Source organism: Leptonychotes weddellii, chromosome 3 (assembly GCF_054177405.1).
Source record: "Leptonychotes weddellii isolate Sample4059 chromosome 3, ASM5417740v2, whole genome shotgun sequence".
Taxonomy (NCBI): Eukaryota; Metazoa; Chordata; class Mammalia; order Carnivora; family Phocidae; genus Leptonychotes; species Leptonychotes weddellii.
Genome location: NC_138371.1, coordinates 1,853,750 through 1,875,580, shown reverse-complemented (window position 1 = coordinate 1,875,580; position 21,831 = coordinate 1,853,750). Strand labels below are relative to the sequence as shown.

General features: G+C 60.6%; 1 protein-coding gene across 6 annotated transcripts in view; it reads right to left on the bottom strand.

The window, feature by feature from the left end:
- The window catches only part of HDAC4 (histone deacetylase 4), a 288,348-nt gene that overhangs the window by 30,780 nt on the left and 235,737 nt on the right, over positions 1 to 21,831 (bottom strand). For 5 of the 6 annotated variants that reach the window (XM_081813268.1, XM_081813273.1, XM_081813270.1 and 2 more), the window contains 7 exons: positions 20,057 to 20,314; positions 17,427 to 17,613; positions 14,248 to 14,381; positions 11,924 to 12,044; positions 6,220 to 6,266; positions 2,313 to 2,420; positions 238 to 293 (listed from right to left, as the gene is read on the bottom strand). In XM_081813268.1, coding sequence (XP_081669394.1) covers positions 238 to 293; positions 2,313 to 2,420; positions 6,220 to 6,266; positions 11,924 to 12,044; positions 14,248 to 14,381; positions 17,427 to 17,613; positions 20,057 to 20,314 — 911 coding nt within the window. The remainder of the gene's footprint in view (positions 1 to 237; positions 294 to 2,312; positions 2,421 to 6,219; positions 6,267 to 11,923; positions 12,045 to 14,247; positions 14,382 to 17,426; positions 17,614 to 20,056; positions 20,315 to 21,831) is intronic. The other variant, XM_081813271.1, reaches the window with a different exon arrangement.

The window sequence follows — 21,831 nt, the reverse complement described above, 5'->3', positions numbered from 1 at the left end:
TGTTCTGGTGCAATTTAAGTCTCCACCGAATTTTTTACAACAGAGTGGAGGCTGAGAAGACTTCTCAGGACTGACGCTTGCAGGTTCCTGGTGCAATCGGTGAAGGTCTCCGCGTTTCTCTGGAGATGCGACAGTTGTTCGAGGCCATGTTTTCACTCAGGTGCAGCCCAGCCCTTTGAGAGGAGTTGAATCAGAAACCAGCACACCCCTGCCCGCCACGGCCGCGTGTCTACTTACATGGGTGTGCTCTCCTCCGCGTGATGTCCTGGAGGACGGACCACGGCAAAGCCGTTCTGCACACGACACCAGACGGGGGAGAAACAGGGAGGAAGAGGGTTCATGTCAGTGAGAAAATGAGCACAGAGCAGACTGCTGGCAGGGTCAGGCTCACGCAAGGACACGGAGCCACACCGCATCTGGGCTCACAGACGGGGACAGGACGAAGGGCGGCTGTAAGCACTTCAAAGACGTCTGGGTCCCTGCTGTTAAAGAGATCCTCTGGTTGTCATGGTTACTAAAATAAAAGGTGAATTCTGCCCTGACGTTTTATCTTTGATGGCTCACAGGCAAGAAGGCTTGGAGCTGTTTAGCTCAGGGATCTGGGTAGGAGTGGACGGGGAACCCCGGGTCTCCCTCTGCTCATGACCAGTATCCCCAGGAAGCCACTAGACGGGAACCCTGGGTGCAGATAAAGCACAAGGGGTTCAACCTAGGGGCTCCTGCCCAAGTTTGGCCTTAATGTGAGCTGCAGAAAACGAGCGACCCATTGACTTGTTAGAAGTAGCTCAGAGGCTGGAGAAGCTGCCCCTCCCCAGGACCTCTGAGCCACTTATGTTTTCAGGAGCCATCTGTAAACTGCTCTAGCCCCTGCCACGACAACGACTTCAGCAGGCATCTCTTGTCCCAGCAGGAAGCTGCGCGGTCACGGCTGGGAACAGAGCCCCCGGGGCTGGCTAACCATCGAGGACGGGGCAGTGGTGCTCGGCCTGCTGCAGGGCCAGCTCTGGGGGGGGACAGGCGAGGGACACACGCACGTGGGGGCCCCACCTTCTGCATTCCCAGTGCTGCTGAACCAGCCCGTCCCTGCACATGGGCCCCGCACAGCGGTTCTGGGAGTGCAGGCCGCAGACCCCTGGGGGTCCCCGTGCCCCTCCAGGGGCCTGTTCTCCCAACAGTCCTGACTCGGTCTGCCTTTCTCGCCGTGTCAACAGCCGCACCACGGGGCTAGGGCAGCGCGGTGGCCTGCTGGTGCTGGGGAGGGATACGGCAGTGCCCGCCACACGGGCACTTGGCGCGTTTCCCAGCACACGTCTGCAGGGGAACACAGTTCCAGGGGACAACCCCTCCTGCGGCCATAATCGCGATCAATTTCCCTAAGTCCCCACCCGTGAACGCACGCCCCCTAACACCTCCTAACACCTCAGGCGAACAAAGGGGAAGGACGGGCAAGTGCGTGTGGGGCGAGCCCACGGGTGTCGTCGGGAGCCAGACTTGAGCTTTGCTGCCAAGACGTGCATCCTGAGCTCCTCCCGACCCTCAGAGGACCCTCCTGACGAGATGTGCACTGATATTAACAGTCTCAGAAATCAGTGATTCCTGACACCGTGTAACAGGAGGGGTCGGGCTGCTGGAGGATCTGCGTAAGTCAGGAGCCCGTATTGCCAAACGGGAGGACGCTGTGCTGCAGAAGTCCGGTGTGCGTATCGGCTCCCGTCGGCCTGCTACGCCCAGCGGGCTTCACCGCCACGGATTCGGGGTCCACACTGCCACTACCCTTCGAGGAACTGCCCCGCGTGGAGCGGTGGTGGAACATCAGAGAAGAACCTTCACGGTTATCTGCGAGGGCCGTGCGGACGCCCTCCCTCTCCCCAGCTCCACCTCCGTGTCAGGCCAGGTTCCGTTAAGCGCTGCTACCCAAGAGCCGTCAGAGATGGAGGCGGCAGCGGGTCGGGGACGGCAGCTCGTGCACGGACACGGGCGTTACTGTTAGTTTCAAATTCTCGGTTTTGCTCTCTATACAGTCAGTGCTGATGACGTACACAAAAGCTCCTGGGGTTCTCCCAGCAGTGTGGCAAGAGCGTAAGGTGTTCCCAAGACCAAATCTCCGAGAGCCGCTGAGCCATCCGCGCTTTACAACTGCGGAAGGTGCTCCCGTGGATCAGCAGGGCCTGCCTTTGCCCCTGGACAGGAGCCGTCCTCCCCATCACCGTCCCCCCGTCCAGAGGGACCCACAGGGGGCTGTCCCCCCTCCCCGCCCAGAAAGCCCCTGGCAGGTCCCTTTCCAGGCCCATTTCTGCAGGGTCCTCACCGACCTTCAGCTCCCCCGTGGCCACCTTGAAGACCAGCTCGATCACACAGCCCACGGCCAGGCGGGCCGCACCTGATGAGTGCACCTCGTTCCATATGGTGTCGCTGTCCACCTGCAGAGACAAGGGTCCTGCCGTGAGGCGACGTCTCGGCCGTCACCCCTTCCCCCCAACTCCTGCGGGGGCCGTGCAGCTGGGGGCTCACGAAGCCTGTGGGCTCTGCCTGAGATCCCAGCACAGAGCCGCTCGCCTCTTCCTTACTGATTATGCAACACCCCCAGCTCGTGTTCGAGCTTACTTTTTTTGAAGATATGCCAAAAATGACTAAATAGGGAAAGAACCATAAATGCAGCAGGAAAGAGACACGCGTTGACTCTACCCCTTCCCGAGGGCTCACTGCTCCCCTCAAGTGCCCCATGTACGCGAGGCACAGAGCAATGGCATCGTGGTCACCAAGCCCCTTGTCTGGTTTCACCGCAAGTACAGGGGGGTGACACGTAAGAGGAGTGGAGATCGGGTCTCCCTGCAGGACGACTTGACCTCGTGCTGACTTTAATGAGCTGCTCCAGACATGGGATGAGAGCGCAAGTGACCAGAGTGGGAGCAGGGGGAGGGAGGGAGGAGCTGGCCTCTGGGGCCCTCCTGGGGGGCCAGGCACCGCTCTGCCCAGGTGACAGGGTGTCGGCCTAGGGGGCTGTTCCACCTCAGAGGAATGTGTACGGCACAGGTAATTTCTGTTTGTGTACTGGTTACTTTGCTTACTTGGGCTCATTAGATGTTTTTAGAGCTCTAGCTACTGTGGGCATTAGAGTAGCCCATTCTGCAAGTCAGCCGGGGCAGGACTGGAGGCCCGATGAAGCACGCAGCCCCTGGGCGCCAGGTCAAGGGCACCTGGGCACCATCTCCAGCTGTGGGCAGCGGGAGCCTCGGCCACGCTCACATGCCCTGCGTGGGGACGCACCCAGCCCAGTGAAGGTTCTGAGGAGCTGTGCATTCACAGGCCGGTCCCCTGGAACACAGTGTCTGCCAAGTGGATGTGAGAGCCCGTCCTTCCCAAGTTAACCTCCTCTGAGCGCTGAACGCTCCGGGACTCCAGAGACAGTGGCCAGGCAGCCAAACGTGTGCCTACTCAGGTCCGTCCAGGCGCCCACGGGCCCCTGCCCACCTGACAGAGACACTGATCATTATGCGGGGCGGGTGGATTTCCTGCAGTGAACGCTTGAAGCTTCATCTTCAAAGCAAGATGATTGAAAATACATTTATAAGGGGTTCAAGCCATTTCCGGAGGAGTGTTATTCTGTGAGGGCTATTCTTTTCAATGACCAAACCTCTGTGTTCTTTAAATAGTTTCCAAATGTCCCAAGAACGCTCTGCACTTTGCCGACTCTCCGCAGCATTAATATTCAACTTTCAAAGCCCGGCTTCTGTTGTAAATAATACTGGACTGCTATTCACGGAAGTAACCATTCAAACAGAACTGTCCTGGGCCAGCTACTTCAGCTGCAGACCCTGCTCATTAAAATCGAAGGTGACAGTCCTTGGGCGACAGTGGCAGGGGGGGTCCCATCAGCTGCCGCTCCCCTGAGGATGGAAGGTGGTTTACACAAAACCACTTGGATGCTTTCTCCCCAGAACGTGAGGATTTGGGTCTTCTGCCCAGGGAACCAGAGCCGGGAGGGAGGCTGGACAGCCCTCTACATGCTTTGATGGCTCTCTGTCCATGACCCCAGGGCGGAAAAGGCCCATGACATCCTGCCCAGAGTGAGGGACCAAGGTCCCAGGCTGTCACTGTCCTCAGAGACCCCAACAAGACATCCCGCGGCTTGAGGGCCCGAGTCCTCCAGCTGCTGGCCACCAGCTCCCCGCTGGATGGCCCAGGATGGCTGGGGGACAGCCCTGAGCTCCGGGGGCACGAGGCTCTGGGGAGGAGCAGAAAGGGCAGTATGACTGCTGATGTAGGCGCAGCAACCAAAGCAAAGAGCAAAGGCCGGCCCCCTGCTTTCCCACGGCAAAGCCAGGAACCAGCAGAGGAAAACATGGAGGCCGCTCCTGCGGAGATTTAGAAGGGAGGCACCGGGGGTGGCCAATTCCGGGCACACCATGGCCCCTGGGAAGCCATGGAGCTGGGGGCACAGCCCTGGCGAGGGGGCCACACCCCTGGCAGGGAGGGGAATTCACCCACACCAAGTCCCCTTAAGGGGAAACTGGGGACCACAGCAGGTTCTTTTATTTGCTTTGAAAAAAAGTTAGTGATTCAAAGCCTTTCCTTAGCACGGTTAAGGAAAAAATTAGTTTGCAAGTGACTTTCAAACACCATCACACACCCCAAATGTTAATTCCAAGTAACTTTCAGGGAAAGCAGAGCAGGCTCTCCCTCCCTGTGTCACTGCCCAGAGCGCCCACGCTCCCACCCACACGCTGCTTTCCCGACACCTCCGGGGGCGGCCCCTGCCCCGAGGACCTACAGGGGCACTGGTTTTCTCCACCCTCCCTGTAGAGGTAACGATGGAAAACCATCGAGAGAGAACCATCCCCGAAACACCCTGTGGCTCACACGGTCCACTAATTAGTCCACAGGCTCCCTCTCTACCCAGCTGGACTTGGTGGGATTTCCCGCCGTCTCCCTGCTCTGGAGTATTTCTGGGCCTGGATGTGAAGGTGGGTGCTGGTCAGCCGGCAGGGGCTCGGCTCTGGACGCACACTTGGGGTGGGGTGGGGGGCTGCCTGGCTCCAGGCCCCAGGCCCGACTTCAGCTTTCATTTGCAAATTATAAATCCTGCACAGCACACTGGCTGCAGGGCAGCCGAATCCAAGCCGTTTCAAGTCTGGCCAAAAATTTGCCCCGAATTAGGAGATTGCAGCCTACTTACAATACAAAATAAAATAACTCTAGGGGGCTTGGTGGGGGTATGAGTAAATGCCGTTTATTCTCCTTCTGACGGGATAATTTTCAAAGCAGCGAGTTTTGTAAAGACTCAGGAAGAAAACAATTTTGTTTCATTTCCATAACAGAATCCAGACCTTGAGCTTCGCCCTGCGATCTGTAATTAGGCGCATACTCTGCGGCTGCGCAGTTCCAGCCTAGGCGGCTTTGTTGCCCGCGCTGTCTGGCCGGCCGCGCTCGCGCCTGCGCCCCAGAACCTAGGCGGCCAGCAGGCCCCCGGGGGAGGCTCGGGCCTGCCCTCAGCCCCCGGGCCTGCTCTCACCCCACACCCCTCTCTCATCCAAGGCGACAGGAGCCCGGGGAGCCCTTCTCCGTTAACAAGGAGTTCTGGCTGGGGACACCTGACCTTCGCTGCACCGAGGGGGGTGCATGTCCAGTCTGGAGCGCCCTTCGTAGGTCAGCGCCCACAGCAGGGTCAGGGAAAGCCGTGTGAACGACACCGGTTCTCCTGAGGGTCTGCCTGAGCGGGTCTGCTGAAGGGCGTTATCGCTCATAGAAGCAGCAAGCGCAGCCCGGCTGGCAGCTCTGCACACTTCCCGTGGCCCATAAACACCAGGCTCGCACGTTCTGAGCTTCAGCTGGGGCTTCAGGCCGGTGGGGCCCGCGGCGACCACACACCCGTTCTACCTGCACGACCGATTCCCGGCCTGAGGGATGAGCAGGCTCTTTCTCCACAGGTGAGGGGGGGACCCCGACCTGCACACCAGAGCCTGTTTCCCGAAGCAAGCATGGGTGCCAGGCGACCCTGCCGGAGGAGGGTGCCAGAGTCCGGCCTCCCAAATGCTCCCAGGCTCCCAGGCCTTTGAAGCCACACGTGCGAGCCTGGCCCAGCCCCACCCGCTGGACCCTGTTTAGGGAAAACACCTGGCAGCAATTATCCGCGCGGCGGAAAACAGGACAGCGATTTCTGTGACCACCGGGACCCCGGGAACAAACAGGACGTTATTTACACATTAAAGAGACACTTACCCCGACACCCCCACAGGGCAGCCTGACGAACACCGATGTTAGCGAGCCTGCAGGGAGAAGACAGCCAAGGTCAGGAGGGAGAGGTCACAGGTGTCCCGCCCACACGGAACACAGCGTGGGCTCTGGGAACGGGTGGTACCCAGGTGCCGAGGGGCCAACTGGTTCCAGAGGTAACAAGGCGTCCCCATGTGGCCTGCTGTGGGGGCAGCACCCGGGGGCAGCGCAGCTTGGGCCACGCGGGAACGGCCCCTGTGGAGACCTGGGATTCTCCACGGCCACGGCCACTGCTCTGAGGCATGGACCCCAGAGCTGGGCCTCTCCTTCCAGCCCGAGCTCACGTATGTGCCACGAACAACCCGAAAGGCTGCGTCCCGAGCACGTCCCACCGCTGACGAACCTGGCTCCCCAGTGAGCCCCCCCGCCGGCCCTAACGCCCCCCGGTGCCCGTTAGACACGGAGGGCTCTCCCGGGGAGGTGAAGAGCGACAGCCCCCGCCCCATTCGGAAACATTCCAAGTCCACCTGGATGGCACACAGCTAAGAAACCACCGTGCTGGAGCTGGCCGTCCAGAAGGCCTTCCCCAGCCCGAGACGCAGGGGCAAGTCCCCCGTCCCAAAGAGCTCAGCCCTGTGCCCCGGTGACAAAAGCAGGGACCGTCGTCTTCCTCGGTGTGATCCAGTGCTGGCTGGCACCCAGCCTACAGCTCACCTGTCACAAGGGAGAGCCCCCCGCTCCTGCCAAGTGTGACACCCTGGTTCATGGGGCTGCCGCCCCGCCCAGGGCTGACCCAGTAGAGCCTCTATGCCGTACTCCCTGCTCCCCTACGCCTTGCCCCCGCGGCCCCCGGACTCTCCTGGCAGGTTCCTTAGGCCCCCTGCAGACTCTGCTTTCTGGACCCGGCAGGGCTGTGCCCACTGCTCAGAGGCCACTCCCAACACCTTCTCCCTGACTCAGAACACCGGCTCCTGCTCAGGAATCACACTCCTGGGGCCCAGGAAGAAAACAGGTCTGGGGTCACTGGACCTGGCCTGTGCCCGCCTCATCCCAACTCCTGGTGAGGACCACACCAGGCCCTGAACCACCAGGGGCCACGTCATGCACCAGGCTCTGGCCTGCACCCTCCTGCGGCTCACACTCACCAGGGCCACCCCCCTCCCCCGCTGCCTCGGAAAGGCCTGGGTGCCAGGTCTACCCTCGTCCTGCTTCTCCTTGCGCCTCCCCAGCTCCCCAGCTGTCCTCCACGCCATGTCCCGCTGACAGCCACTGTTGTGATCCGTGGCTCCTGCTGCCACATGCTCTAGTCAAACGCCTTCTCGGTGGAGCCCCTGTGAGGCTGGGGGCAGGTGTGCCTTCCTTCCCTCGTGCTCACTGCTAGCCCACAGCCGGCGATACGGAGACCTGTGAGAGGGTGGGGGGCTGGCCAGGCAGAATGCCGAGGGTGGCCCCTGAGGGGCTTGCTCAGTCTGCACCGGGACCCTCTGCGGGGAGCCAACAGGAGGGAGAAGATGGGCTGCGGGAACAGGCCCGGGGCAGGAGAGGGCACAGACGCCAAGCCTCTTGTGGTCCTGCTTTGCCCCATGTCCTGTAAGGGGCCTGTCTAACGGCCTAGGGCATCGACTGAAGCCGGTGAGCGGCCCTGACAGGCCCAGCCTTCCAAACGTACATGGCCCTGCATGGCCGCTGGGGCTGGGCTTGGCCTCATGACCGGTTCTTCTCGAGTCACGGACTTTCCCAACACAGGAACACGGCGCTTTCTCCCAGGTAACTCACAGGTCTGTGCGTAGGAGTTCAGACACATCTGTGTGCCCAAGTCCAAGGGAGAAGGGCTTCTGCAAAGACACTGGATTTCTATTTTTGAAATGAGAGCCAATACGGTCTACGTTAAAAACATAAATCATCTAGATATTTTGACTTGGCTCATTATCCAAAGACCAAAATAGTGAGAAAAGGTAGGATCTCACGCACTCCCAGGTGGGCGGGAAGCACAGGGCTCTGCTCAGGGAAGCAGTTCTGGAAACAGCTTCTGAGGCCCGTGGCCAGGCTCGGCATCCCTGGCCACCTGCTCGCCTCGGGCCCCTCCGGCCTCCTGTGGTTTGGGGCCACGTCACCTAGGTGAGATCACAACCGTCCGTCCAGGCAGAGGTGACGGCGGATGCATTAAGGGCCGCCATGCTTTTCCCATCACGGCGGCGGCTGACAGGTGGGAGGCCGGCCAGTGGCGTGGGGACACCGGCATTCGTGTGTCCCTACTGAGGCTCCTCGTGCTGTGCCCAGAGTACAGGGCTCTTCTCTCGACCCTTCCCGGCCACCTCCAGGCACCGCTTGGCCATCTGACCAGGCTCCCTTCCCAGGGGACTGCCATCGGGCAACACACCCAGACCTCCGGGAACCTCGAAGTCTGGGCCGCGCAGCCCCCGTGAGCCCAGCTGCGCCATGCTGAGTGGCACCTCAGTGACCGTGCAGGTCTTCTTGAGAACGGCTTAGAAGTTTGTGGATTCCATAAAAAGAGGAGGGCAACTCACACAGTAGTGTTCAAAGGTCCAGTTAGGGTTGTTAGCAACACCTGAGATCATCGCCAACTTTACTACGTGTGGACCAGTCAGACGGACGATAGGCCTCCAGGTTAGGACAGTCATCGGATGTTTAAAAACCGGTCTCAAGGGCAGAGAAAGTAACCAGTTAGGTGTCCTTGTAGCCACAGGAATAGGATTTTAAACACCGAGTTTAGCAGAAAAGAGGAAACAATGATTTAGGGTATTTTTGCTGTAAACTATACAAACACAACATATTCTTCACAACAACGAAATGAATACGAAATACACTCAAAGAGCTGCATCTGGGGTGGGGCAGAAATAAGGACGAGGATAATGGGAAGACATTTCAGCAAAGAGGCCAGAAATAGGAGCGGGGGCTCAGGGGCCCAGTGATGTCGGGCTGAGGAGAGGCAACCCCATCACTGACCTGGGCCCAGGAGGTGCCGACGAAGGGTCAGCCTCTGCGAAAGCTTTGGGCCCTGCCGGCGGCACCTGCCTCACTCTTCCCTGAAGGCCCCACGGGTGCCTTGTCTCTCGTTTGTCATCCTTTGTCTTCAGCCGAGTTTGAAACTAGCTCAGAGGCCGAGTCCATTCTGCTGCTCGCTCGAGCCCACCTCTACCCGAGATGTGGAAACATATTATCCCTTCCCTGGCCAACTTCTCAAGTTCAGAGGACGCAGGTGCAAAAGGGCTTTTGGTGGAGGCTCCGCCAACACATGGCCTCTGACGGCCGACAAGGCAGGAGGGGCTGAACTGGGAAGAGCCCGCCACTCAGAGTGGGGGTGGGCCACGGACGCCGCACCATGTGCTCGGGACAGGACCCACGCCGGGAGCCTCTGTGACGGCAGACCCCGCTCTCTGACGTGAGGCCGTCCGGCCAGCTCCTGGCGACCACTCACATCGGGGTAACTGGTTCTGTGCCTTGGTGGCACTGACGACATCACGGGGCCCACGGGCTGAGGTGCCACCCTGGCAGGAGCGGCGTCTCCCGGAGGATCCCGCAGGACCCTGGGGACCGGGCTGCCCCGCCGATCACGCTGTGCTGGCCTTCTGCACACAGCCTCCTCGCTCAGCGACTCCCTCTCCCGCCGGCGGCCCTGTGTCCACCCTCTCAGCCTCGCTCTGCGCTGGAGAAGGGTGTCCTCCGGAGCCTGGAGGAAGGGTCCTGCTCCTCCTCGCCCTTCCTGGCTGGGTCAGAGCTGCAGGCCGGGACGAGCCTCCACCCAGCACTGGCGTTGTGGGGCATTCACCCTGGAATCTGGCGCACCTCACCTGGTCCCCGCCATTCCACATCTGTCCCTTCGGCTCCTCGGAGGGTCTGGGTGGCGCGGCTCGCCCTGTGGTTCTGGGGCCGGCTCGTGATTGCTCCAAGAGGTTCTCTTCCCTTCCTCTTGCTCTTCCTGGGAGCCCGTGCGCGCCGGGAATGCTCCTTTGATTCTCTTCCTCTTCTTCCCGCTTCCCGACTCCTGCCCATGTTGCTCTGCTTCCCAGGGGACTGACCGCACCTACCTCCCAACATGGGACTCTCGACTCCCGAGACTGCATCTGATGGGACTCTCTTTAGCGTCCTGGTCTCTTCCTTCCTCGCTGCTCTTGTCCACGTTACGTGGCCGTGGTAGTTCCTCTCTTTAAGGATAGTACGGACAGTTCTGGTTTTCTCTAGTGTCCACCTCTCTCAGAAGTCTGTCCTCAGAGCTGCCCTGTCTCAGACTCATCTCCCCGCGATGCACTTCCCCGTGTGCGGATAGTCCTCGGTCATCTGTTCCTCAGACGGAGGCCTAAAAGCCACTGGGAGCTTCAGGCACACGGTGGGCTTCTGAGCTGTGGGCTCTCTGTCCGGCATCCTCATGTCGGATTCCTCTGGGCTGGTCATTCTCTGAAGAGGGGTCTGTAATGTCTGCCCGAGGGCAGGGTCCACATGAGGGGAGGCGGGAGGTGGGCAGTGCCTTGCCCTGTTCTGCTCCTGACATTTGTCCCTGCCAGGGAGCCCTGTGCCCTTTCTGTTCAGGGTCCTGGGGTTGGGAGGGAGTGGGAGGGTGGGCCTCTCAGGACCTCTGGCCCAGCCCCTGTCTGACCGTCCCCTACCCTCCATCCCAGGCCCAGGGTCTCTGCAGGGGCCAACCCAAGCTGTCTGAGTCTGTGGTGCCATCGGGGGCTTCTGTCCAAAGCGCCGGACACTTTGCAGCACCTGCTGCCCACCTGCTCTCTCTCCAGCCTCCAGGCCCTCCCGCGCTGGGGTCTCTCCCATCTCCCAGAGCAAGTAGTCATGTCTTTTGAAAGTCTTGTTACTACAGGGCAGTGGGGCTTGGGAAGCAGCATGACTGGCCACCCCAGGTCAGAACCCGCAGGTTTCCTCCTGGCCACCAGCTCCACCCTGTCCACGGACAAGGGCCACTGCAACCGTGGCAGGCAGCGCCATGCTGATGGGATTTCCAGCACAGAAGATGCGCTCCCTAAGGGGGCGAGGGAGTGACGGAAGGAGCGAGTGCACATGCGTGCACGCACGCACATGTGGGTGAACGGGGCCGCACTGCAGCGGGATCCCCCCAGCACAGCGTGAGCAGAGCCTCTGGAGACACCGGAGAGGAACCAGCCCCCCGCATCCCTGCAGGTTCATGGTGGCCGGGAGGCTGGGGTGAGAGGTGCCCAGGAAGGGCCGTGACCGGGATGGGGTCTGCGCCCAGGAGCCCAAGGGGCCGGAGGCTCCCGACCGGCCTCTGCTGCAGGTCCGCGCTGCTGAGACTCCTGCCTCCCCAGCAGCAGAGGCCTGTCGGCAAGTTCCGGCCGCCAGCACGGAGGCCCAGACCCTGCAGAGAGCCCTCTCCAGGCTGCCCCTCTCCTCCCCCGGACTCCAGGCTCCCAGCAGGCCCGGAGCTTAAGGACCCGCACCCTCCAGCCTCTGGTATCGACGCTGTTACAGGACGTTCCGCAAAACCAGCAGGTGTCACCCCATTTCTATAGCCCACCGCTGACCCCGGCAGGAAACCCGCCGGCCGGGTGAAAGCTGGCGGTGAGACCCTCCTCCAGCCCTCAGCTCAGTACCTGGTGCAGGCGCCACGCACAGGGCCATCCCTGCCACGCTGCCGCCGCTGGGGCCAAGGGCGGGCCCAGCGAGCGCAGGGCTGGAAACACCGCCTCAGGCGGGAAAGGTAAAGAAGGCCTTGAAATACCTAGAAGTTTCTTACTGTCCAGTTTCTGCCTGTTGAGGGGGTTTGTGCCGTACAGCAGCGTGTGTGCCTCCGAGTGCACGGCCTGCAGTTCCTCCAGCGTGGCCTTCCGTCCGCGGATGCACTGCAGGGACAGAGGAAGAGGGCTCACGTCTCCCTGTGCCTTTGGGGTCCACTTTCAACAGAAAACCGTTCCTACAAAAACCATCACCCCAAAGGAAACTGAATTTTATACGTAAATGGGCACAAAATCATTTGGTTCCTGCAAAATAAAAAGTAAACCGCACCCAACACATTTAAAAAATATTTAAAAAATGTTTTGGAGAGCCTACACTTTAATTATAACTTTGAAAAACAGATTTAGACAGATAATTCCAGCCTTCAACGCTTTAACCTTCCCTGTCACCCAAATGATCTGGCATCAAATTGCTACTTTGCTTTCCAGCTGCTGGGGTCTGCTCTTCGGGGTGGGGGGGCTGCTCTCTCCAGGCCCGCGGACTCACACCCAGGCCCTGCACACCCCCGAGCCCTGGGAATGAGCCCCTCACTGCGATCCGCACTGGGCCTGAAGTCTGCGAATTTACCTCATCATCTGCGTGTCTGTCCACATTTTCCTTTGCTTTGGATATTCTTCACATTGAGGCTACACAGTTATTTTCACATTTCCCCAGAAATTAACATAAAATCTACTATTCTTTAGTTGGGCTATGCTTATTTAAACTTAAAAGGAAGGTGGTTAATGGAGCGAGGTTCAAGCTAACATTGCCCACTGACACGGCTTTCTGAGGGCCACGGTCACACGGGAGTCTCTGCGACCGTCTCGACGACGGTGGAGGCCCCGGTGGTGGTCGTGGTCCAGGGCCTGCTCTTACTCCCTGCCACCTTGTGGAGATCCGTAACTGCTCACAGGTGACAGCCTCCCAAGGGACGCCTGTGGACACAGGAGGGCAACGAGAGCAGAGGGAGCAGAGGCGGGGCGGTGTGGCCAGGTCTCCGCCAGCCTGGTGTCCCGGCGTGGACAGGGCCGTGAGCTCCACGCCCTCCACTGCCCAGCTGGGCCCGACGCAGCAGCAGGGGGAGGGGAGCCCGGCCTGCAGCGCTCCCACACCCGTCTGCCAGGTCAAGGGGCACAGACCAGGAGGCCTGGGCCTCCACCTGGCCGGTGCCGCTAACCTCTCTGTGGTCAAGGCCAATTCCTACCACCATGTCCAGCACCCGGGCCCTCTGCCACCTCAGGGGCCCGCGTGGGGGCCTGGTGGAGGCAGGGCCACCACATTCCCTTGGGCTGAGTGAAGTAGGAGGTGCACCCTGAGGTCAGGGTCCCCGCCCATCGAGGGCACCTGGCTCTGCGTCCCTGATGTCGCCACACGGAAGCTGCACGCTTTACCCGGGCCTCTTCCCAACCATCCTTCCGACCCCCTTCCTCCTTTGTATCTCGGTCCGCAGGTCGAGGGCACCCCACAGCCCCTGGCCGGGGAGCAGGCGACGCTTCCCGCCTCAGGGCCACAGGAGGGCAGAGGGGTCTGAGGGTCTCATCCCCCCAGGTGTGCTGTTTCACTGTCCCACTCCTGTTCGTGTCTGCTCTTCTGGCACAGAAGCTCCCCGAGAGGCCCCTGGGCTGAGGGCACCCTCCTGGGAGAGGCCAGAGGGTAAAGAGCAGGTCACGGGGCTGGTCCCGCAGGGTGGGGGAGGCACGGAAGGGCACCCAGGCCCGGGAGATTTCCTTAGGGGTGTCTGCCAGGGCAATGCTGCCCCCCAGTGGTGCAGCCTCGGGCCAGACCCCAGAGCAGATGCCATCGTCCATTCCGCAGCAGCCGGGTGGGGTCACACCCTCCCCAGAGGGCGCCCCAGGGCAGGATGCTGGACCCAGCTTTCGGGCCCCTGCCCCCCTTGAAAGTCATGCATCACCCTAAAACCAGTAAGGATGGGGGTCGCGGAACCACAATGACTTAAATTCCCAAATATCCTAGCTTCTGCAGGGGCAACGGGTGGAGGCACAGGGGCCTCTGCCGCCCCCACTCTCCCACGCGCCTGCTCGGGCCTTGGTCCAGGTGGGCCCGGGGCTGTGACAGGTGGGTGTGGACGGTGTTCATCAGCTGTAGGGCTCTAGCTTTCCCGACCACTGTGTGGGGCAGCACGAGTCAGCCCATGTCCCATCCCTGTCCACGTGGGGGGCACGTGGGAGGCCAGCCGCTGGCAGGGAGACGGGAGGCAGGACAGAGGCTGGCCTCCGGGAAGGGGGGACCTGGCTGTGCAGGGAAACAGCTCTGGGCTCCCCGGGGCCCACCCGCAGGTGCCCGGCGCAGGCCCGTGTGGGCCAGCCTTACCTCACATTTGCCTCGGAGGCCGGTCTCCTGCAGCCGAGACCAGATGCTCTGGATCCTGCCGGCGTGCTCGGGGTGGCTGTTGGTGTTCCCACAGGTACACTGGTGCTTCAGCATCAATGTGTCGTACACGAGGCCTGGAGCAGAGCGTGCGGCCCAGCCCGTCAGAGCGGGCGGGCGTCCTCGGCTGCCGCCCACCACCTCCCCAGCACGCAAGCCGCCTCACCTCCCGGACTGACAGAGGCCAACGCGGCGTTCCGTCCACTAGGGCCACTTGGCGGGAAAATCCCAGTTCACCAGAGGCCAAGTGGAGCTCCCAGAAACGGAAGCAGAGGAAGTGTCCTGCTCACAGCACGTGCCCAGAGGTCCCGGGGGGGGGGGGGCGGGGCAAGTCAAGAAGAAAGAAACGGAAAGACGCCCCACGCCACGCCCCACTCCCTTAGCCGTGGGGCACTGGTGTGGCATGACTGTGCTGTCCTCCAAAACTCAGAGCTTTTAGTCCCAAGTCCCAGTCCCTCTTGTCAGGGAGCAGCCTCTCTATGAAGCCGTGTGCTGGACTGAGTCCTGTCCCAGGTTCTGGGGCTCAGAAGAAAGGCAAGACTTGGTTCCTACCCTTAGAACCTTCCAGAGCGGCTGGGACAGTGTGAGCACACATACAAACAGGCAAACACCAGGGTATTCAAAATCAGCACAGAGCGGACATCACCGAGTCCAGGAACTCGTGCTAAGTACCCGTCTGCAGCGTCCCTGGGGACAGCGCAGAGCTGCGATGCCTGCTGGCGCCCCTCAGGGAGCCGTGGCAACGGGGTCACCCTTGGGGAGGGACGCCGCACCCGGGCTCTGCGGCACAGGGAACGGGGACACGCCTGGACCAGAGTGACTGAGGTCACGGCCAGGAAGATGCCGGAAGGAGGATGGATGCTGCACGTCCGGAGGCGAGGCTGGAGGAAGGGGAAAGGCAGGTGGGTGCTGCGCACACCCCTACAGCTCCCTCCAGGATGCACCCCTGTCCTGTGCCCCACCTGCAGAGGGGGGAGCGAGACGTCTGCCAGGAGGGGTGGCCCACTGTCCCTGCTGCAGCCCTGTTTGCAGTCCCCTCACACCTGCCCCGAGGGTCAGGCAGGTCTCTGTGAGGGGCGTCTGCTCACTCCGGCCAACAGAGGTGGGGGCGCATGTGCATCAGACCCACGGCTGCTACTTCCACGTGTCGGGGGCTGGGGAGCGGAGGCGCCGTCACCGACCACAGGGGAGCGGAGCTGCGGCCCCGCCGGACACCTGGCCTCTGGGGGCATGAGTCCCCGCACCACCCCTTTGGTCTCTGTGAGTCGGGCTAACAGGGGTCTGTCCCCTGGTGCTGAGGGAATTCTGGATATACCAGCAAAACTGAGCGGGGCACGGTGGGACATGTGGGAGAACAAGCAGCTGCAGAAACTCGCCACCAGTGCGCTCAAGTGTGTGGGCAAGACACGTACACCAAGAGGCTGTGTTCGGCAGTTCATAAGGGCAACGTATACACATCTCTGTGCACACGTGCGCGTGTGTACGGAACACGCATGCACACGCGCACAAACAACCCAGATGCCCATCAGTGCAACGAACACGGCATCATCTTGACAAAGCAGTCGGCTGATATTTACTGGCCATGTGGCTGGAACTTTCGAGGTGACACCACGTCACTCCTGCCTACGGATGGGACACTGGAGACGAGTCTGCAGGGCGGGGAAGCGGCAGAACCAGCCAGCACACTCTGCGGGACGCGCTGCAGCTAAGACGGCGAGCCCATCCATGTGCACCAAGACCCCAAGGTAGGGAGTGGGGATTAACAAAAGGCACACAGGGACAACTGAGTCCTATCTGCGCAAACTACACCATGTCTGTGTCCATCTGTCCGTCTGGCTATGCACAGAAACACATCTGGAAGATTTAAACCAGACTACTAACGATGGCTACCTCTGGGGCGTGGGATTTAGGGGCAACTGTCAGTTTCTCGGCGTTTCCATTCTGTTTGTTTGTTTGGTTTTTAACAGGGAACTCATACTGTTTTTATACATTTTAAAAAAGTAACGCAGATGAGCTAAAAAAGTGTATCAGCAGAGGGCTCCCCCCAGGCTGAGCACCCCCGCCAGGGAAGCACGCAGGTACAAGGTGCCTGGGGGTCTCCCTGGCCCCCAAGGTGGGCACATTTTATGTGGCGCATTTCTGCTGTGGCCACAAGGGGAGGGGCTTCTCTCTTAGGGACGTGTCCACCTCAGGTGCCCCGCTGATTCCATCCGTGACCTTCTGTAGCTTCCTGGTTTTCTTTCTGAAAAGCGCTGGTTTAATCTCTGGCTAATTACGAATTACAATTTTCTCTGAATATGAAGAGTATCCTTTTATGACGTAACGGAGAGAACTTAGCCATATTTAGAGGCTACACGTTACAGTGCACAGAAAAATAGGGTGTTTTATACTTTGTCCTATTACAGGGCTGTCTGAAGAAAGACGAAACCATTCTGTACTTAGAGCACTTTTTCCTCCTCTGTCTCTGACAAGAAGTATGAGGCAAGAACGATCTGCAGAGCCGTCCCACTGCCCTCTGTCCCGGGCCCGCCTGACTCAGAGCCGGGAGCCTCAGACCCGCCTACACAGTTCTGGTCCCTGACCGTGGGGGCGGCGCAGTTGGGGCAGAAACAGAGTCCTGCTGGCGGGTTCCTGCCCGTCTCCTGCAGGGGCGAGGCAGGGAGGGCTGAGCTGTCCTCACACCACGTGGCCTGATACCTGCAAGCTACCTGGGCCGCGTGGGCAAGGCCCCGCAGAAGGTTCAGTTCGCAGAGCGGCAGATGAGAAAGGACAAGCTCACTGTCCCTGCTGAGCACGGGTGGGAAGCCCCCTAGCCCGCCGGCCACACTGGCCCGCCGGTGGGCTGTCTCTGGAGGAAACGGATTCTCCAGCAAAGGGAAGGGTGGGCTTTTGCGCCTAGGAAAGACCATGGCATCAAGGAGGGGGGGTGGGAAGAGAGTCTCAGTGAGCGACACATCTGGTCGCCCAGCCGGGGTGCAGGTCACCGGTGGCTGGCCCTCGGACCCGTGCAGCCCCATGCGGGCCTCCCGTGTCTGCTGCAACCGCGGGCCAGTCTCACCTGCAGGCGTCGGCCGGCCAGTCGGATGGGGCCGCCCCGACCCCATGGCCCGCCGTGCACGTACCTGTGGTGAACCTTGGTTTGGTGGGGGGCTCCTGCACAGACATAGGGAAGGTGGCAGACGCCGGGGAGGACTGCGCCCGGGACAGAGGCCGGTGGCCGCCGAAGGACACGGGGATGCCGGCGGCCTCCATGGACGCCTGGTAGTTCCTCAGCTGGTGGATCCGCTGCTGCTCCAGGAGAAGGGCTTGCTGGGGGGAGAAGGCACATGGGGTTTGTTGCTGCCAGGAAACCTCCCACCTCCCTGCCTGAAGGGCTACACGGATCTCTGCCTGCAAACCATTTGCCCATTCATTTGATTCACACGGTCCGGGAGCATGCTGGGGCAGCTGGCCGGGAGGGGCTGCCTGTTGCCCATGGAGGCCCCCACCTACAGGCAGCCCTCCGGGGCCAGTCTGCTGCTGTTTTGCTTTGGACGGAGAGGACTTGATCTGCATGCCAGAAATGTGTGTGAGGAGCACATCGCAGAACGGAAACGGTGACTCACTTGCGGCCACGGTTTGCTCGCTGGCCTCTCCCTACCCCACACCCCCACTCAGGGGCAGAAAGACTCTAGATGAAGCAAAGGAGAAATGTTCAGGTTCCAGATGCCCAGGCCCAGCTGGCCAGTGTCGGGGACGGGGGGGGGGGGGCGCGCCCTCTGAGGAGGCGGGGACCAGATGGACCGTCCCCAGGATGTCAGCCACCTTTCAGAAAAATAACCAGAGTGAAGAGGAGGTGAATTCATTAAACACAGGCTTCCATGACAAACTCTTTTTCACGAAAATTGTGTTTCCATGGCAAGAGCTGGCTTTGGCACAATACCACAGGGATCCAGAACGGGCAGTTCAGAAACTAAGGGAGCTCAGGGGCGACCAGGCAGCACAGTGCCTGGAGCAGGGACAGCCTCTCTCGACCGTGGCGGGCGGGCACCTCACGAGCTCGCACAGCTCTTCTCTGCCCTGCACGCGAGCCCGCGGAGAGACACGGGGGACTCCAGGAGGGGCTGTGGGAGTGGGCAGGAGCCAGGAGTCAGACCCAGGGCCACGGCAGAGAGGGGAGCGTTGGGTGGGGCCCGGGGCCCACGAGGGAGGGAGACCCCGAGGCGCACGTCCCTGTGACAGGCAGAGGCGAGCCTGCCTGGAGCGTCCCCGAGGAGGCAGGGGCCAGGCCCGCAGGGAGGGCGTCCCCGGAGCGGTGAAGGCACCGCGGGCGGCTGGCCTAGGCGCCAGGGAAGGCAGAGCTCCTCCACGACCCATGAACAGACCCTGTCCTTTCGCAAGACGACAAGGTCCCCAGCCGTAGCCCCTCATGAGAAGCAGCAGCCCAGCAGCCGTGCGGCCGCCAGAGGGAAGAGAGCCTCTCCGCCCAGCTGCCCGATTGTCCTGCCTTCAGGAAGCGGAGTCGGGAAGGAGCAGAAAGAGAGAACGGGGCCAGGTGCCCGAAGCCGCCTTGCCGTGCTTCTGCCGGTGGGACGCCCGACTCACACCCACCGCCACGGACACCGGACACCACCTAAGAGCACCTCTCCCTGACGCTCGGTTTCCAAAACATCGGCTGCCCTGTCTTATGCTTACAAGGACCACCAAGTGCCCAATAGGGAGCTCTGCTCATTATTCCTCAAAGAATACAGAAAATAAGCGTCTCTAATCATTGTCTTGGGTTTAGAGCACAATAACGTGATCACTTTATCATCTGCAAGACACTAGCCCTAAACATTTATGTAAGGCCTTTCCAATTTCCTATAAGCATCCTAATAATGCGCTGAATTCCAGGTACAACCGTGAGGCCCTCCCACCGCCCCAGAGCAAAGCCCCATCTGGGACAGTCTCTGAGGACAGCCAGCCAGGCTCAGAAAAGCATGATAAACACTGGCTGCCTGCAGCACCCGACTCCGGAGGACAGGAGTTACCACGCCCCAGACACAGCTCTGCTGCTGAAGGCTATGACCAGTTCCCACGTCCTCCGTACCCCTGGCTCTCGGGTCCTGCCGACCAAGAACAAGCAGCCTCCGTGGGGCTTCTGACTCACTGGCTGGCTGTCCCAGTGCTTTGCAGGCATGGAAGTCTTACTTTTCACTATAAACTGATAAATCATTCATCAGTCTCTTGTGAGTTTGGTTAATATGTGTCAGTGCCCGGGACTAGGTAACTGTGTCACTGTTTTTCTGGATCTATAAAGTTGGGTCACTACTGCCCCTTGAGCCCCCAAAGGCCCTGCCTACCTTTTTGGTCAATTAAGAAATCAATCTTCCTCCTCCTACCTTTAACGATATGCTGATCTTACTAACACTTGAATTTATGTGAACCTACAGTTTTTACATCTGAAAGAAAGTAATATCTAGGGACTGTGGGGCTGGCGTTTGGCTGGGATACAGGTGCACAGATGGCCCAGTGGACAGACGGCCAGTAGGACCAGTATCTGCAGGTACTGCTAACGTAAAATAGACTTCAAACCACAGCCACATCCCACACCACCCAGAGCAGGGTGGGCAAGGACCCGGCCAGGCAGGAGTGGGGGACCCGTCAGTGTCCACTGACTGCCAGCCACAGGGCGCTGCCCCTTGGGGGCTGGGGGGCACCGAGGCCCGTACCGTCCCTCTGCCCTGCCTGCCCGTCCTCTCCCACCTCGCCTGGCCCTGGCCAGCACGGTCACCTGTGTGAAGAGCAACTCCTGCTCTGTGGGCTGGCGCTGGCCGGCCTCCACGCCCCGCGGGGGCTCCACCTCCTCGTCGTCGCTCTCGATGGGCTCCTGCTTCACCTGCACTCCGGCCAGTGCGTGCGCCTCCTTCTGCCCTGACCGCCGGTCCAGGTAGGGCTCCTCCAGGAGGGCCTGGTGCTCACGAAGTTCCTCCTCGGTCTCCTCGGGGTGGCTCTCGGGCTGCCGGGCCGGCTCGCTCTGTTTGGGGATAATCTACAAGGCAGAGGAAAGAGATGAGGGCGATGGAGACGATGGGGCAGTGAAGGGGAAGCACAGGCTCCCTATCTCAGAGCAGAGGGACAGACAAACCCAGGGGATGCTGCTAATCCTGAGCTGGGGCCCAAACCTGGGCGCCGTCCGCGGTGCGGAGGGAGTCCGCCGTGCCCGGGAAGGAGACAGACCCGCATCTGGGGCGCACCTGGGAAGCATGTGTGTGCCAAGCACAGAGAGATGCGCAATGAAAGACACAGGTGTCGAGCGGGCCTGCACCCGGGGGAGCGGCCCCGTGGCTTTGACGAACCGTGAAGACCTCCAATGCCCTGATTTACGTCTCTGTGAAGGAGCCGCACTGTCGTGGGGAAGAGTCTCTCCACCACGTTCTGACTCTTTCTAGAAGGAAAAAGGTTTTCAGGGAAGCCTAACATTTTTTAGCCCCTGCCCATGTGTATATTAAGAGGTCCTCACAGAACCGCCTGCTTCATCACCCACGCCACGACACAGCGTGTCCGGCCGACGGGGGGTGGACTTGCTGGCCACCGCTGTGTGCGCATTAGCGTTCTGTCCACTTGTCGCAGGGCCAGCCCGGGGGACAGTGACGTGTGCACACACCCGAAGTCGGCTGAGCGTGCAGCCTCCGGGGCACCACCTTGCCTTACTGTAAGAAAACGGAGTGTAGACTGGCAAAGCATTTATTTTACGTGATTAACCTTTGAATTGCTTATAATAAATACTTTCAAAGAAAGCATAACCGTGAAAGCCAAGCCATGGGATCCATGGCCACTTTCTTCGTACCCGACCCTACGGCAGCCTCCCGTCAGGACCTCTGACCCAGCACGGGAAGGCGGGGAGCGGGGTCAGTGCGATTTCAGAAGGACGCACACAGCCAGACGGGGAGGAGCCAGAAGACGGCGTGCGGGCTAAGACTTTATTTCATATAAATACCTGCCAACCACCTATCCAGTTGCTTTGACAAATTTCTCACACTAGTTTACTGAAGGGTCTTAAAAAGTCTTAATAATTTTGAGATCCACAATTATATTTTGCTTGTTAACCTCATCTCCTTCCAGCACACCTAGAGCCCGCAAGGCCCGTGTTGAGCCTTGTGGCTGGTCAAACTGACCTGGGCCCCGGCCTGGGACGCCACGACTGTCACAGGGACAGGGACAGCCCTGTCCATATCACAGAGGATGCTGGGCTGAGAGTGGCCCTCAGCACACGGCTGTGCAAGCCTGGGCTTCAGGCCTGGCGAGGCCACAGGCTCTCACGCTTCCGCTGTCCCCCCCAGGGTCAGACTGAGAATGGAGGCGAGGGGCAGCGAGCACCTGCAGGGATGGGACGCTCTGGGGCTCAGCCAGGCGGGGGCAGAAGGCCCGCAGAGGGCTGCGTCCAGGCACAGGGCTGGTGCCTAGCAGACGTGGGTGATGAGAAGGAGGCAACCCAGATTCTGATCCAGGGGCCAGAGCCCAGACTGGAGGATGACATCCAAGTGCCAGGTGGACCTGTGAGGCTGA